An 18,392-nucleotide genomic window follows, 5' to 3' on the forward strand; every position below is an offset into this window, starting at 1 on the left:
GGCCCCAAAGACAGGGAGAACCTGTCTCAAAAAATAAAAGGGGCTTGGGATTTTGCTCAGCGGCAAAGCACTCTCTGGATTCAGTCCCCAGTACTACCCGCGCAAAAAAACCCCCCAAAACAAAAACTTACCTAACCCTTAACCGATGAGGAACCTGAAGTTCAGAATTTGGATGCTAGAAGGTGGCGTCTTGGTACTTATTGTACTCACTAATCTGAATCTACTATATTGTGAATTTAACCTAATCTTCATCAATCCCTGCAGTGAAAGATCGGCCTTAATCAAGATCCTCAAATCCTCATAAATATCCTGCTTTTCACCTCCACCTTCGTAAATCTTATTAAAGTCTGTTCACCCCAGTGAACCATATGTTTGGGTTCGCTTTACTAAGAGTTAAAAAAAAATATTTTCAGCGGGGTGGACATGGGCTCAGTATTAGAGCGCTTGGTACTTGGCTAACATGTCCAAGGTCCTCCTGGGTTCAGTCATCAGCACCTGAGAGGAAAAAAATTTTTTTCAGGCATCCAACTTTTGACACCAAAATTAAACTTTCATTTCCTTTGGGGGGGGCGCATAAGAAAAGAAGTAGGGGATGTGAAAGAGGAAGGTGCAGGGAGAAGGAAGAGGAGGAAAGAAAACTGCACAAGGGTAAAGTTAGGTGTGGCCTGAGTGTTCTCAATGTTTTGATGGAAGCAGACTACCGTTTACAAGGCACTGCTAAATATCACAAGTAAATGGGATGACAGAAGAGCAACCATTTAAGTGGGTTTCACATGATAGTGATCCTGGCTCTGCCAAAAAACTGGGCATAGTAAATTATAGCACCCAACAAATGAGCATATCATCTGCAAACCTGAATATATTTTAAGCAAAAGATCAGGAATAAAAAAACATTAAATATATTACATCTCTGGAAGCCTGGGAAGATCAAGCAAAGTGTCAGAAATTATAGAAGGGTAAGCAGTGTCTATATTGTCACAGGCAGAGGATGGGAGTTGAAAACTGTTAAGCCAGTTGAGCTTAAATAGCACTAGGTGATTCTCTAATATGAGTAGTTGGAAAACAGCATTAAATTTACACAATATCTTTTCTTTTATTGGAGGAATACCACCAGGTAGGAGGATTCTGCAAACATAACAAATGCAGATTTCAAAGGAGCATTTGACCACTCTCAACATAAACAAAGTAGATGATATCATTAAGGACTGTCAAAGAACAGGCTAGAAAGGACTGATGATGATGCCTGCCCCAGCCAATTCATGGTGCTATCATCACTATAAGCTTATGCCTTAGCAAATAAAGATAATCATTATTTGAAAATAAAATTATAATATTAAGAATTGAAACTGCATTAACTATAATCTGAGAGTTGATCATGTAGAACGCCAAGAAGTGTCCAGTTCATAAACCTCACAGGGTCATAGTCAAGCCACATTTCTTAGGGTTTACACTTCTCTTTGGACACATTTTACAAACAGATGGCCTGTGGTCAGTAACTAAGATACATAGCACTGTTATGATGCAGCATGTTATCCCATTAGCACAAAGCCTAAAAGATGTATAGGGTCAGAAGGGGAAAGTAATAGATACTTTTAAAAAAGCTAAAGCAAAAATACATACACCAAAAGTAAATCCAACTACTCAAAGCAATATATGATTAGTTTTTAGAAGAAACATTTTGGCTACTTGCATGCCTCTAATCCCCTCCTGAGGCAGGAGGATTGAAAGTTCAAGGCCTGCTTCAGCAACTTAACAAAGCCCTGTCTCAAAAAAATAAAAAGGGCTAGGGATATGGTTCAGTGATAGAAACCCCTGGGTTCAATCCCTAGTGTCCCCCCCTCCCAATTTTTTAAATTAACAAAATGTAAAACATTGATTTAGTGGGTGGGAACCTCAGTTGAACAGCTTGAGAAAACATTCTGAGTTCTAGGGAGGGACACTTTGGCACTGAGCAAAAATACTAAAATTCACATAATGTTCATTGCAGTATAATGTGAAATAATGTTTAAAAGCCAATAACTTCTTTCCTCTGAGCCACGTTCTCTGAGCTTAAGAATTAAGTCATATTCCTAAACATATGTTTGACCTTATGGAAGAATTTTATATGACTATGTACAGTGAAAATGTATTTGCTTTAAAAATTATTGTAATAATTTGAAGAGTTCCAGCATCACAAAAACTGTTTAATTAAACTTATACTTGTTTCTACATTCCCTGCCTCATGGGGATTTAGAATAATATTTAACATTTTATCTTTCAAGGCACCATACCTATAGTCTAAACTAAAAATTGACAAAGTCTCTTCCAATCAAGGAGTTGTACACATGGGGCGTTTGATCAGCTTGTGGTATTTTTGAGCAAGGTCTACAGCTGTCCGTCCTTGCTGAAAGGGGAAAGACCACAAAATTGAATTCCAATGATTTCCCATTTTCTTAACTCCACAGAAAAGGTAATTTACTTCTTCTTTAGTAAAGTTTTTACGAATTCTTCTTTTTTCTGTAATTAATGAGAATTGTAGAACATATTAGTACTTGGTGAAAAAAAGGAGTCTTCTCGAAACCCAAATGAATGTGTACTTATGGATATAATCTAGAGTGAGAGTATTTCATGCCTAGGATATTCATCATATGAAAATCCACTTCAATTTTTAAAAATCTGAGGGCCTACTGTTTTAAGTGCTACTATTGGTACTTCTTCAATTACTATAACAATTTTTTATAATGACACATGTAACATCTTTCCATCAAGAAACAAAAGGTTATAGAACATTTGGTTAATTCAACATTCCTGTAAGGATAGTTAACAGTTTACCTATCTTATAGATCCAGTTTTCCCAAAGGACTCCATAAGTTTATAGAATAGAATATCAATACTTGTTAAATACTAGGTTTGATTGATATTTTTTGAAGAAAAAAATTAAATCCGTTTATTCACAGATGACTTGATTTTTTATAAAATTTATTTCTTTGTTCTAATCAATTATACACGACAGCAGAACACTCTTCAATTCATTATATACAAATGGAGCAAAATTTTTTTACTTCTCTGGTTGTACCCAAAGTAGGATCACACCATTCGTGCAATCATACATATACCTAGGGTAATGATGTCCGCCTCATTCCACCATCTTTCCTACTATCTCCATGACCCCTCCTCGCCTCCCCTTTGCCCCATTCAAAATTCCTCCACTCATCCCATGACTATTATGGATTAGCATCCACTTATCAGAGGAGGTTTAATTAACATTTTTAATTAACATTTTTGGCTCCTCTGCCGTGATGCTCATTGGGCTGTTTCCCTGCCCTTTCAGACCACGGAGCTACTCATTGGGGGACTTCTTTGGCTCCGCCCATGCAACCCAGGCAATCGGCCTCAAGAGCAGGAGGATTGTGGGAATGGGAGAGGCTTGTGTTTTTGTGAGAGAGGCTTGTGGGAAGCCGGTCGTGGCATTTGGGCTCTGAGGGTTTTTCCTGAGGAGCTGTTTTGTTTGGTGTGTGTGGGGTTCTAAAAATAAAGTTCTTCTGAAATTTATTTTACAAAACATATTCACTACCAATATGGGTGCTCAGCTTGATCAAAACTCTTAAAGATAGAAACTTCCTTCACCATTATGTGGCCTGACTATCTGGATTAGGGATACTTTCTAAAACAAAGAATCCATAGTTGGTAAACAAATATCTTCTGGTGATGATTACTAGGAAGCAGTATTCTTCAAACCTAATTCATTAGTAACTCATATAATCATAAGTCATGTAATTATTGTAGGTAGATGCTGAAAAGTAGTTTTTTGTTTTGTTTTCCAGTACTGGGGATCAAATTCATAGCCCTGCACACGCTAGGCAATGCTCTGTTACTGAGCTACACCCCCAATCCAAGGAGGAGGTTTTGTATTTCACCTTGAGGCTGCTATCTAGGAGGCACTGGTATCAAAGTGCTGGGTCATCCTTAGAAATTCTTACCCTTGCAGGACAAGACTGTTGGCTATCCATCCACCTTTCTAAGAGCCACAGTTTATACTTTTTAAGACAGAAAAGAGCTGGGTGTGGTGGCACATGCCTGTAATCCCAGCTACTCAGGAAACAGGTAGGATATCACAAGTTCAAGGCCCATCTGGACAATTTAGTGAGACCCTTCTTAAAATAAAAATGGCTAGAGAGGGCTTGGGTTGTAGCTCAGTGGTACAGCACTTGACTAGCATGTGTGAGGCACTGGATTTAATCCTCAGCACCACATAAAAATAAAAAAATAAAATAAAGGGAATCTAGCTCAGTAGTAGAGCACCCCTGGGTTCAACCCCCATTACTACAAAAAGAGAAAAAAAGAAAATAAAATTTTACCACAGGCTGAAAAATCAATGTAAGTAACAATACTTAATATTATAAATTAATATGCAAGCTCTATGAAGGCAGAGATTTTTGTTTATTCACCACTGCATCCCCAGTGTCTAGAACAGTATCTCAAACATAGTCAGTGATCACTAAATATTTGTTGAGAGTAAAGCTATTTATTTATTTAGAGGCACTAGGGACTGAACTCAGGGGCATTCAACCACTGAGCCACATTCCCAGCACTCTTTTGTATTTCTTTTAGAGACAGGGTCTCACTGAGTTGCTTAGCATCTTGCTTTTGCTGAGGCTTGCTTTGAATTTGCAATCCACCTGCCTCAGGCTCCTGAGCTGCTGGGATTACAGGCATACACCACAGCACCCAGCTCCCTGTCATTTTTGAAACAGGGTCTCACTAAGTTGCTCAGGCTACTCCTGAACTTGCAATCCTCATGCCTCAGCCCCCCAAGTGCCTGAGATTACAGGCATGTGCTACTACCCACAGCTTAGTGCTCTTATTAGAAATCTAAAACAGCAGACCAACTTATCAACTGGTTTCAGCTAAAGTAAGTCTGACCTACAACACAGATACACAGTATTTATAGTGGAATGTTATAGTATTTAGGATAACTCTGATTAATCAATGTATAATTATATCTCTGCCCATTTCATGAGGGTTTACAGTTGATTCTTATTTTGTAAAATTTTTAGTTGTTACATATTTGAAGACATGATTGTTGAAAAACTTACTATTAATTTGCTGATAAGGGATGGGGTTGTGACTCAGTTGTAGAATGCTTGCCTAGCACGTGTGAGGCACTGTGGTTGATCCTCAGTACCATGTAAATAAAATTATTATGTCCATCTACAATTTAAAATGTTTATAAATAATAATAATAATAATAATAATTTGCTGTTGAGACCTTATCAAGAATAAGATTTTCAAGTGTAAAAAATGTCTTGGGGCTGGGGTTGCTCAGTGGTAGAGTACTAAGTTCAATCCTCAGCACCACATAAAAATGAAAAAAGATATTATGTGTCCACCTACAACTAAAAAAATAATTATTAAAAATTGTCTTTATGAATAAAAATACACATATTCTAAGTGTCTACAGAAAATATGATTTTAAAAAATGGGCTCCTCTATAGTGCTACTATACTTTGGGGGAGGGGCTCTTAGCAACTGAGCCACATCTCTAGCCCTTTTTTTTATTTGAGACAGGGTCTCACTAAGTTGCTAAGGCTGGCCTTGAGTTGTAATTCTCCTACCTTAGCCTCCTAAATTGCTGGGATTACAGTTACGTGCTACCAGGCCCACCTTACTATACTAAATTTTATTTAAATGTATAATTTTTAACTTAATAAAAGGCCCAGATCTATAAGGTAAATTTGAAATTTCTTTTAAGGTTTTGGCATTGAAAATAGCCAAATAAGTGTTATGTGAGGCAAAATGTTACCCAGATGTAAAGTCCAAATGTCTCTGTAATAAATAAGAGTGGTTCTATTGATGTTATTAATCTCCACATTACTTTGACTAGTAATGTACTCAACTACTTATTCTTACTCTGCAGGTACTAGCTTCATAAGAAAAGAAAAAAACGGTAATGTTTTTAAATCTCTTTGATATATGTTGAATGGTGATAAACCTGAAACATTAACACTTTAGTTAAAATTTCCATCAATTAACTGTTTAAAGAAGCATTTTGATTTTTAAATAGGGTAGTAAAGGCTTATGCTATTTGTCTCTTCAATTTTTTTGGTGGGGAGAGTTCCGAGGATTGAACTCAGGGTCACTCAATCACTGAGCCACATTCCTAGCCCTATTTTGTATTTTGTTTGTAGACAGAGTCTCGCTGAGTTGCTGAGCACCTCACCATTGCTGAGGGTGGCTTTGAACTTGCGATCTTCCTGCCTCAGCCTTCTGAGCTGCTGAATTATAAGCGTGCACCACAGCGCTGGGCTGTCTCTTCAATTTTGATCATTTGAAGTGCTATAATTATGAACAAAAACCTTCTGCAAAGTCTCTAAAGCACCTGTACATAGAGCAATTTTGTTCCTAAAAAAGAAATGTGACCTAAAGGATAGAACAAGGTTTCTGGAGAAAGGCTTGCATTTGAGTCTAAGTTGTGTTATTTACTAACTTATACTATAAGAATTAAAGGAAATAATATCTATAAAATACCAAATACAGAACAGGTGCTTAATACATGTACATTTCCCCCTGCTCCTTTCCCAGCTGGCAGGCAGCAGGTTAGCAAACACCATTAAAAAGGGAAAAAAGATGTTTTTTTCTTCAGAGGTATATATCCCTCATTAGAGCCCAGGGCTATCATTTAAGAGCCCAACAATGATGAGACTGAGGATAATGACTCAGCTGCTCTCATCTTAGAAATATACAAAATTTTAATTTATTTAAAAATTAAATATATTCACTTATTTGTCCAGGAGTAGTAGATTCATTATTGAGTTTCTGTCTTCTGCGTGGGGTCAGCAGAATTTCTGAAAAATATAAAAAACATTTAGCATATGTAGAGTTTCAATTTGAGAAATAGCATATTAATCTATTAGTATATTTCCATTTTCTCCCTTCTAGTAGAAATACTTAGGTGGGCCAAGGAAGAATTTTTAAACCACAAGAGACTATGTCTACTCCCTGGGTACATCTTAAATTACTAGTTGCTTAGACAGATTTTCAACATTATTTTACCATCTAGCTTTTAATATTCATACTACTTTAGATGACACTTTGAAGGTATAGTCATAATTACAGTTTTAAAGCTGTTGGATTAATTACTTTTGTTACAGATAAGTGATTTCCTTAGTTCACTTTTATATCTGTCTTCAGCTTCCACAATGACTTTGTGACGATCACATTGGTATGGGCAAGAGTGCAAGAGCTTGCTAAAATTTCGGCTATTCAGGGGTTTTCCTACTGCTATGCAACCTAAAAGAAAACAAATCAAAGTGATGTACAGATGTTACAAAATATGCACTAACACATCTATGAAAATAAATATCTATATGATTATAACTAAAGTTAAATCAGGAACTATACATATTTCAAGAAACTCCAATTCATGCAAAATAGTAAAGACCACAAATACACTACAATGAAATAAATATTGAGATAGAGGTGTTAAAAAAAATAGTTATACTGATATAGAAAAAGAGCATCTAGTTTTCCAGCTCTGAAGGAAGACATCCAGGAGGTGTGATCATTAAGAACCGTTGTCTGTTTTGAACATTTTCTTTCTTACAGAAAATTTTAAACACATGAGATTAAAGGGCAGAGTATAATGAACCTTCATGTATTTATCACCCAACTTCAGTAACTATTAAGCCATGGCTAATCACATTTTATTTACACCTCCACCTATTCTACTCTGTCCCCACATGCTCACTGGAATTTGGATTAAAGTATCATTCCATCTGCAAATACTTCGTTTGCATCCCTCATGAATAAGGGCTCTTTTAAACACACACACAATATCATACTCTAATCAGTATTTAAATTTCATAATTTTTCTTCCTTGCTTCCCAATCATTTCAAAACTTTTTAAAAAACAACTGGTTGTTGTGGGCTGGAGATGTGGCTCAAGCAGTAACGCACTCGCCTGGCATACGCGGGGCGCTGGGTTCGATCCTCAGCACCACATAAAAATAAAAAAATAAAGATGTTGTGTCCACTGAAAACTGAAAAATAAATATTAAAAAATTCTTTCTTCTCTCTAAAAACAAAACAAACAAACAAAAAAACCATAACAACTGGTTGTCTAAATCATAATTTTTTTTTAAAGAGAGAGAGAGAGAGAGAATTTTTTTTTTAATATTTATTTTTTAGTTTTCGGCAGACACAACATTTTTGTTTGTATGTGGTGCTGAGGATCGAACCTGGGCCGCACACATGCCAGGCGAGCGTGCTACTGCTTGAGCCACATCCCCAGCCCTGAATCATAATCTTAAGTCCACCATAACATTTGGTTTGTTTTTTAAGATGCTTTTATTTATGTATTTATTTGTGGTGCTGGGGTAAAATATGGGACCTCACTCCTGCTGAACATGTGCTCTACCAATGAGTTGTTTTAATTTACCAGTTCTCTCTTCCTTCTGTGTCATTAGTATCAGTTTCCCAAATGCTAGGATATGCCAGGGCATCCTAGTTGTAACCTTTAAAATGTTCTCATGTACTCTATAAACCAGTAATTAGATATAGATGATTGATCAGATTCAAACATTTGGGTATTTTTGCTAGAATTCCTAACAGGTAGCATTGTGTCCCTCTCTGTAACATACTAAAAGGAACATCTTTTTTTTATGTTAAGATGGAAATTAGAGTCAAGTCATATCAGCCACATCCATCTACTATGAAGTTATCCATTAGCCTGTCACCTAATTGTATTTGTGGCCTATTCCTAAAGGATGAGAAGTTGGAAATGCAGATTTTTGACTGGGGTAGGGGCATTTTGGATATAATAAACATGAACAAAAGCACAAAAGTATGAAAAAGCATTGTGTTCAGAGATTCATAGGTACTCTGATATAGTATAAGAAAAGTGTTGAAGAGAAGATAAAGCTGGGGAAGTTTGCAAAGAAAGACCAAGAAGGGTTTTAAAAGCCCTGCTAAAAATTTTTAACTGTCTTCAAGGTAATGGGGAGGAATTGAAAGATATTTATGAGTAAGGAAGAAGACATGATTTCTTTGTCTTTGGAGAAAGGTCATCTGACCCTCAAAGGATCTACTTGAGAAGTTACTTTAATAGTCTAGAAAATAAATTAGGGGATTTTGAAACAAGACAGTTTCAGGAAGAATCAAGACATTTCTAATCTAAATTGGCAGAATTTGATGAAGAATGAACTGCTGGGCCAGGCACAGTGGCACAAGCCTGTAATCCCTGCAATTCTGGAGGCTGAGGCAAGAGGATCTCAAGTTTAGGGTCAGGGAAACAACTTGGTGAGACCCTCAGTAACTTAGCAAGATCCCATTTCAAAAAATGAAAATAACTCAGGATGTAGCTCAGTGGTAAGGCACCCCTAGGTTCAATCCCCAGAACTAACTAAATAAATAGTTTATGGGAGTAAAGGAAAACTTTAGAGTAATTCTCAAGTAATTCCGTAATTGAATGGTAAAGTTTGGAATGAGCACAGCATATTTCTGGCACTGAAAGCAAGCAAATATTCAGTACAATTTAGCAAGTGGAAGCAGGACAAAAATCTACACAATTTTGAAAGCCAGGTGGGGGAGCTGATTGTCAGTGAGTTGCAGAGAACTGCTGAGGGTTCTTTAGCATGGTGATAAGATAAAAAACACATATCAAGAAATTAACAGTAATATGGATACTATAGTTAGTGTTTAGAGATATTTGAGAACAAAAGACTGCTAGAAAGTTGCTAAAATAATTTAAGCGTGAAGCCAAAAGTCCCATGTAGGAAAGAATATAGAACCAAATTTGATAGACTTAGAAATTGGCTGGACTGGTGATGAGCTCAGTGGTAGAATGCTTACCTAGCATGTGTGAGGCCCTGTGTTCAAGCCCCAGTACTAGGGAAAAAAAAAAATCCAGAAATTGGGAGATGAGAAAGAATAGTCATAGATGATTCAAGGGTTATAGTCTGGGAGACCTGAAGAATAGTAACAATATTGACAGAAACTGAGTTGCTGGGGGTAACTTTAAGAGGAAGAAAGATGTTTAGGATACATTAAGCTTGAAGTGGTATGTCCTAGATACAACTCAAAGTGGAAGAATATGCTATAAACCAAGGTAGAAGTTAAAACTTTATTTATTTATTCTTTGTACTGGGGATTGAACTCAGGGGGTGTGTTTAATCACTGAGCCACATCCCCTGCCTTTTTTTTTTTTTTTTTTTTTTTTTTTTTGGAGACAGTGTCTCACTAAGTTGCTTAGGGCCTCACTAATTCACTGTTTGGCCTCAAACTTTTGATCCTGTCTCAGCTACCCAAGTCACAGGAATTACAGGCGTGCACTACTGTATCTGGCTAGAAGTCAAATATCTTTCTTTTCTTTTTTTTGCAGTGCTGGGAATTGAACTCAGAGCCTTGTGCATACAAGGCAAGCATCCTATCAACTGAGCTATATCCCCAGCCCTTAGAAGCCAAATATCTTGATTCAAATTTGAAAATAATCATTAAAGGGCTGGGGACACTGACCACTGGTCATGCTTGCCTAATGTGTGCAAGGCCCTGGGGTTACAACATAATATCACACACAAAAATAAAATTAATTAAATATAATTTCTTAAAAAGAAAAATCAGTAAAATGAGACATGATAGAACAAAAGTCAGAGTTAAGCAAGTATTACAGATCATGCCTTAGAAGAACACCTACAGAATTTTGTCAGTAAGAAAAAAAAGCAATAAGAACCAACTTCTGTACATCTTTTATCCTAGTATCTGCCACATAATGTTTGTTGATATGAATAATGGTCACTAGGGAGGAAAACAACCAGGAAAAAATCACTCAAACTAAGAGATGAAAGAAATGGGGTTAATAGTTACAGAGCATTCGCTCCACCAAGTAGATACTTCTGATCAGAGGTTCTTGGTTCATGGTACTCCCAGGCCAAAAGAAATGTTTAACCATTCTGTTAGGTCCCAAACAGCTTCCTAATTACTTGTGTTCTAATGACTTAGCAGTCATTTGAAAAAAATAATACAACTAAATTGAAAGAAAACTATAATTTGTTTTATTCTTATGAATTACACTTATTATGGACAGCATAACTTCTCAAACACTGGATGGAGTAAATTAATGATTCAATAACTTTCAATCCTGTTCCACATTGCTTTTTTTTTTTTTTTTTTTTTTTAGAGAGGGGGAGGACTTTTTTTAACATTTATTTTTCAGTTTTCGGTGGACCCAACATCTTTATTTTGTGTGGTTCTGAGGATCAAACCCAGTGTCCCTGCATGCCAGGTGAACGTGTTACCACTTGAGCCACATACCCAGCCCTCCACATTGATTTTCATGTGGTGTTTGCTTTTCATGACAACAACCTCTAAAAACCTAGCTTCATATGGTATTATTATACCAGGCATATAAGCATGTGCCTATAGTCCAAAACTATGGAGAAAGCTGAAGCAGAAGGATCACTGGAGCCTAGGAGTTCAAGCCCAGCCTGGGCAATATAAAAGACCCTATGGCACACATCTATAATCCTAGCAACTTGATAGGCTAAGGCAAGAGGATCCCAAGTTGGAGGCCATCATGAGCAACTTGGTGACACCCTGTGTCAAAATAAGAAATAAAAATTAAAGGGGCTCGGGGTATAACTCAGTGACAGAGTGCTCTTGGATTCAATTCCCAGTTGTGGGGTAGGGCCAGGGAGAGACTTGGCATCCTCTAGAGGAATGTGACACAATCTAATGTTGAAACTATGAACTACCTTGAGTTAGGAGTTCATGAGTTGTCCATCAAATGTTGATTATTGTTATATTTCCCTTATTAAGTCAAAAATATTGTGTAGTACTCTTGTGAGTTCATTACAGAGCTCCAGGGAGCCTGGGTGGAAAATTTTGGAAAAATGTAGCTTTAGACTCCTGAGAAGAAGAAATTTAAAGGAATAGTAGTTAACAATGCGGAGATACTAAAGTAGATAAGAATTTATTTTTTAAAATCACAGGTTTTAGGGGGAAAAGGGTTTCAGATAAGCTTTAACATTTAAAGTTCAGGAGAAAGTAGGAAAAAAGAGAGGTTTCAGAGAGTTAAGAGGGGAATAAATACTTGAAAGCAGCAAGAGAAGAATCTTGCAATAAATAGTGGAAAGAAAAGTGAGTGGATGAATGCTTTTTAGGGTATAGGGAATCACACGAAGTATTTGGACTTTTTAAGATAAGGGAAAATAAGCATAGTTTAAATGGCCCAAATAAAGTTATTGGATAGAAAGAAAATGACAAGAAAGATTTAATAATTATTAGAGTGGGAAGAAAAGATGATACAGGATTTAGAGTATGGCTAGCCATCAGCATTAGCATAACAGAAGTAAATATCTTCATCTGAAATAGAAGAATAGTGATGTTCTGAGCTGAACCTCAATTTTCTTCATAGAGTAGATGGGCACAGTAAATGTGAATAAAGAGAAAATACTGGAGTGTGAAGGAAAGAAGGAATGGATAAGTACTGTGGAGCATTTTCAGAAAAATAATAATGGGGCATGGGACAGTAGAAACATTAATGTATTTATTATAAATAAAAAACAGGCATTGTTTAATTCTTAATATCTATAATGTTTACAGCATAATCCAGAATACATACATATTTGCTCTCTGAAGACAAAACTGTGTTTTGCTCAATCAAGTTAAATTTAAAGATGATATTGTGACAAGACAGTAAAAAAATTATAAAGAGGTATTAACTGCATTGTTTTGTGTAAACAAATGTTGGGAGCTCAGCATGATATAGGTAATAAGAATATTAATTTGAATGTTTGATGTTCCAGATTGTCATTTATCCGAAGGAAATGAAGTTTAAGTCACAAAGGTAGAACTATTATAAATTATAGTTATTATTTAATATCATATAATGCTTCAGTTATAAAATAATTACAATTAAAAAATACTTACCTGAACACCTATACTTCAATATTTTGGAACAATTTTCAGTTGCTTGAAAACTGACAACTTCCTTATTTATTATGTCTGAACATAATACAAACGGATCTGTAAAAAATTATAAAATGCATGATTTTTTGATACATGAAAATTTATAAGATTTATTAAATCTCAAGATTTTCATAACTTTATCTCAGTACTATAGAACCAGTCATCTTGGTTGGATTAACAGAAAGATTATTGATGTCAGTAAAAGATTTCTCAGGCATTTACATCAGAAAGGTAAAGGTGTGGCCTATAGTTCATAGGGCAGACATACCAATGTAAATTTTTAGCTATATCCATCACCTAAATATCTGTTTTCTTGAAAAACAGAAACATTTTAAAACATACCTGTTACTGGTACCTGCTGCTTTCTATTTTTTACAGTATGAGTAGGATGTTTAAAAAAACTGTCACTAAAAGAAAATAGATAAAAGATCATTAAAAATAAAGGTAACTGTTTGGTGGACAAATATTTCTGTAAGCAGTGACGTGATGCTGGGTGTTGGGCAAGCAGGAGTATGGAGCCAGGATCTACCAAAATATACTATGCTATGCTCTGGATATTGAATGTCCCCAAAAGTGTATGTGTTAAAAGCTTAGTCTCCAGATTGGCATTATTAGGAGGTGCTATGGATCTTTGAGTAAGGGACTTGTAGAACGTCCTTAGGTCAATTGGTGCGTACCTTTGAAGGAGACTATAGGACCCAAGCCCATCCTCTTTATCTTGTGGCTCATGCGGTGTGGTCTATTCTACCAGGTGATCCCACCATAATATGCTGCCCTTGCCAAAGGACCCAAAGCAATAGGTACTTCATTCCCCTACCATTTTAGATTTTGTAACCTCTAGAACCATGAGCCAAAATAAATCTTTTCTAAGTTAATTGCGTTAGTTATTTTGTAGTAGCAATAAAAAGCTAATACTTCTGCCAAAGTAGGGTCTGCAACAGTCATAGCCTTGTTTTTAGAAATGAAGTTAAACAAGACTTCCTTCAGAGGGCCAATAGTATTGATGTCAGCAGAAACAAAGAAGAATAAGATTATGAAAAGGAAGAAAGGAAGGAAGGAGGGTACAAAAGTAGAAAACAAAATTAGCGAGAGTAAAAAAAGGAATAGCAAAGTATATTAAAAATAATCATTTAAGGACCTGCATTTAAAAATTCTGGGGCGGGGATGTTGGGGTTGTGGCTCAGCGGTAGAGCGCTCACTGAGCATGTGGGAGGCCCTGGGTTTGATCCTCAGCACCACATAAAAATAAATAAAAGTATTGATAACTATAACTAAAAAATAAACATTTAAACAAAATTATTCCTGACTGCCAAAACATTTGTGTCAGTGACGAATAAATCCTTAATGAATAAATATAAGTTTTGACTATACTGTCACAATAACAATACCAAAAGGTCAAGAGTAGATAAAAGACAGATGAAGCAAGAGTACCACTATAATATCTATTACATGTATTTGTAGAAAGTACTACACAGGAGGGGAAGTGTAAACATTAATAACTCAGCTGACATTAATATTATAGCATTAATAACACAGAAACACAGTCAACCCTAAAGGAAGAAGAAGGGTATGGGTAGAAGGTTTGGGCCAGATGGCAAGAATTGGCCTCAAAACATATCTCACTGCTTTGAAATTCCACATCCTAAAAAATCAAATTAAAACTAACATTGGCTGTGGCTCAGTATGAAACATCTTTTGGTTCAATCCCTGATACCAAAAACAAAAAACAAAAATAAAACTAACATCAAGAGTAGTTTTTTTGTTAGTTTGCTTTCATTTTTTGGTACTGAGGCTTGAACCCAGGGGCACTTTACCAGGGAGCTACTTCCCTAACCCCTATTTATTTATTCATTTATTTTTGGTTTTGGTACCATGTACTAAACCCAGGGGACTTAACCAATGAGCCACATTCCCAGTCCCTTTTTATTTTTTATTCAGAGACAGGGTCTCATTAAGTTGCTTAGGGCCTCAATAAAAAAAAAAAATTGCTGAGGCTGGCTTTGAACTTGGAATTATCCTGCCTTAGCCTCCCAAGTTGCTGGGATTAAGGTATGTGCCACTGCACCTGGCTCTTTTTAATTTTTATTGAGACAGGAGCTCAGTAAATTGCTGAGGCTGGCCTCAAACTTGTGACTCTCCTGCCTCAGCCTCCAGAGTCACTGAGATTATAGGCATGTGCCACCATGCCCAAAGGGAGTGGTTATGGTGTAATTCATCTTCCTGATACTTGTTTTATCCTGTAACCTGCCCAGACCACAACTTCTTCATCTTCTTAAGCACAGAAACCATCAGAATTGGACAATACAAAAGGGTTTAAGAAGAAAAGCTACAATTCTAGGCTAAACTTTGAGGGAGAAAGGGTATGTATTGGAAATGAAGTATGGGAAACAAAAGGGCAATGCCAAACTAGATTTTCACCACAGCCTATTCCCTTTATCATACTGTTACAAACTGTTTTTTTTTTTTTTGCCACATTGCCAGCAGATATGCTTGCACTAATACTTTGAGTAGATTGCCTCATTTAGGTTTTCTTTTATTAGTATACTTTCTAAAATTTCAATCTGATTATGTCACTCAATTGCTCCTAATACCTTATCAGTTAAAATAAAAAATCTTGAGTATGACATGCAAGGTGCTACATGAATTGGCCCACCTCCTCATCAAATCTCTTTTGCCAAAATTTCCTATTTTAGGATCCTCCCAAGACCATGTTTTCTCATTTGTATATCCCCAATATTTAACAGTGGGGCACAGAGTAGCGCATAATAAATGTTGGCTGAATAAATGTTATAATTACTAAACTATACCTTGATTGAGAACTAGAATTCTTTTTGTCAAAAGTCATTTCTTCACATATGTTTTGATTGCAGCTTGAATTAGCTTTACATAAAGTCTTATTTTGCCAACTTTCCCTATAGCAAGCATTAACTGGATTAGTATTCTTTAAGAGTGTCTTCATTTGGTCATCATTTGCACAAGGTTTAGACATCACTCCACAGGATTTATAACTCTGGAGCTGTCTAGACTGGCTTTTATTCATATCTTCTGCTTTGGTGCCTCCAATCTTATCTGCATGGAGATGTTTCAATGTATTCTGAATATTTATGTTCATAGATGAAATATTACTCTTATACTTTTCTCTTGGTATTTTTTCCTATAATGTAAAAATGACAAGAATTTTTAAATAATCAATTTTTATAATCCATTTTACATTTCCTTTAAATAATGTAGAGAAAGTTCGTAATTGTCAATAGAACATATATGATAAAAGGAACAATTTATATTAGGAGAAAAAAGAAATTTTTTTTTCAATAAATGATGTTAAGATAACTGGGGAGACATCTGGGAAAAATATAGATATCTCACAGTCTACATAAAAATAAGGTAAAAATGAACTTTTAAATTTAAAAAATAAAATCATGTATGTTCTAAAAGAAACTATGATATTTCAATATTATTAAGGGGTGAAGATCTTTCCCAGCACCATACAAAATCAATAAATCATAACACAAGAAAACTAATATGCTTATCATATAATTTATTTTATCAATACTGAAGATTGAACACTCAGGGCCTCACACCTGGTAGGTAAGTGTTCTGCCTCTTAGATACATCCCCGAACCTTTTTTAAATTTGAGACAGAGTCTTATTAAGTTGCTGAGGCTGGTCTGGAACTTGAGATCCTCTTGTCTCAGTCTCCCAAGTAACTGAGATCACAGGCATGTGCCACCACACCTGGCATCATTAAAGAAAAATTTTTTGAAAGCTCTTTCAGAACCATGAACAATGAGGAGTGAGGGAGTCACAAAGGAAAAAAGGCCAGAAGCAAAACCATGGCAATCAAATTTTTTCTTGATACTGGAGCCTCAGCCTCGGAGCCATTAGGATAAATAGGTGTGTGCTAGTATGTCCCACCCAATGGCAATCAAAACACCAGGAAATAATATTGGTCAAGCTATTATAATGAAATATTAAAAATCAATGGTAGTATAGAAAAGTAGGTAAATGGTATATAGGGAAGCAGCAAAGATGAGACTTGAATATAAACTATGACAAGATCATGGAGAATCCTAAGAGGAGAATCTGCAAAGATGGTTTAGCATCACTGAAATTAAATGAAACTGGACTGGGGTTGTAGCTCAGCGGTAGAGGGCTAACCTAGCATGTGTGAGTGAGGCCTTGGGTTCAATTCTCAGCACTACATAAAAATAAATAAAATAAAGCTGTTATATCCAACTATAACTAAAAAATAAATATTTTATAAAAAGAAACTGGATTTGAATCCTGCCCCAAAATAAAACACAATAAAATGAAATAGCAAAGTAGGGAAAAGAAATGAACAGATAGTTCATAGGATAGGAAACATGTATCTCCTAAACACATGAAAAAATTCTCCATCCCACTTGTAATGATAAATTAATATTAAAGCTACATTCAGGTATCTTCCTCATCTAGTAAAGATTAAAAGAGTATGGAGAGGGCTGGGGATGTGGCTCAAGCGGTAGCGCGCTCGCCTGGCATGCCTGCGGCCCGGGTTCAATCCTCAGCACCACATACAAAGATGTTGTGTCTGCCGATAACTAAAAAATAAATATTAAAATTCTCTCTCTGTCTCTCTCTTTAAAAAACATACTCATGAACACTACTGGTAAGAGTATTAACTGTTATAACTTCTATGAAGAAATAATCTGACAAAAATTTTCGTAATAAAAATTGCCTATTTGTACAAAAAATTCTATAGATTACTTTTACACATGTATGTTATGTTATTAACTACAACAATATTTGTAATAGCTAAAAGTTGGAAAGAACCTTAATATGTCAGAAGAAATGCCAGTAAATCTATTCAACAGAATATAAAATAACAGATTTCTAAAGAAAGATGAATTGAACACCTATATTTGATTGTGGACCTCTTAAAAAAACCATTAAACCAACAATTTTTATAAAGGCATAAACCCACAAGAGCAAGGAGCAATGGAAGAAGAAATAAAGGCAACAAAAATATCAAGACTAGCTGGGCATTATATTCCAGTAATACCAGTAGCTTGGGAGGCTAAGGCAGGAGGATCTGGAATCCAAAGCCAGCCTCAGCAAAAGTGATGTGCTAAGCAACTCAGTGAGACCTTGTCTCTAAATAAAATACAAAATAGGACTGGGGATGTGGCCCAGTGGTCGAGTGCCTCTGAGTTCAATCCCTGGTCATCCCATACAAAAAAAAATTCAAAACTAGAAAGCAGATACATAAGTGACAATCTACTCAGCAAATCTGGTAAAGCTGAATCCAAAGTTGATAAAGGGAAAATCCAAGAAACTAATATAAACCACCAAACCCTCAAAAGACTTATGAATTATAACTACCAAGAAACTCTACAAGGTGGGATGTGAAGGCAGGTTAAAATAAGAGTGGAGCTGGGTGTGGTTCTGCCTGTGATTTCAGTGAGTTGGGG

General features: G+C 35.9%; 1 protein-coding gene across 1 annotated transcript in view; it reads right to left on the bottom strand.

Annotated features, from left to right (window-relative positions):
• Positions 1-832: 832 nt before the first annotated feature.
• The window catches only part of Terb1 (telomere repeat binding bouquet formation protein 1), a 40,415-nt gene continuing 22,855 nt past the window's right edge, over positions 833-18,392 (bottom strand). Inside the window, exons 12-17 of the mRNA XM_013365418.3 lie at positions 15,750-16,096; positions 13,285-13,349; positions 12,904-12,999; positions 7,120-7,269; positions 6,759-6,824; positions 833-2,496 (exon numbers count right to left, since the gene is read on the bottom strand). Of these exons, the coding sequence (XP_013220872.2) occupies positions 2,309-2,496; positions 6,759-6,824; positions 7,120-7,269; positions 12,904-12,999; positions 13,285-13,349; positions 15,750-16,096 (912 nt within the window). The 3' untranslated portion in view covers positions 833-2,308. The remainder of the gene's footprint in view (positions 2,497-6,758; positions 6,825-7,119; positions 7,270-12,903; positions 13,000-13,284; positions 13,350-15,749; positions 16,097-18,392) is intronic.

The sequence above is a fragment of the Ictidomys tridecemlineatus genome, chromosome 15, assembly GCF_052094955.1.
Source record: "Ictidomys tridecemlineatus isolate mIctTri1 chromosome 15, mIctTri1.hap1, whole genome shotgun sequence".
Taxonomy (NCBI): Eukaryota; Metazoa; Chordata; class Mammalia; order Rodentia; family Sciuridae; genus Ictidomys; species Ictidomys tridecemlineatus.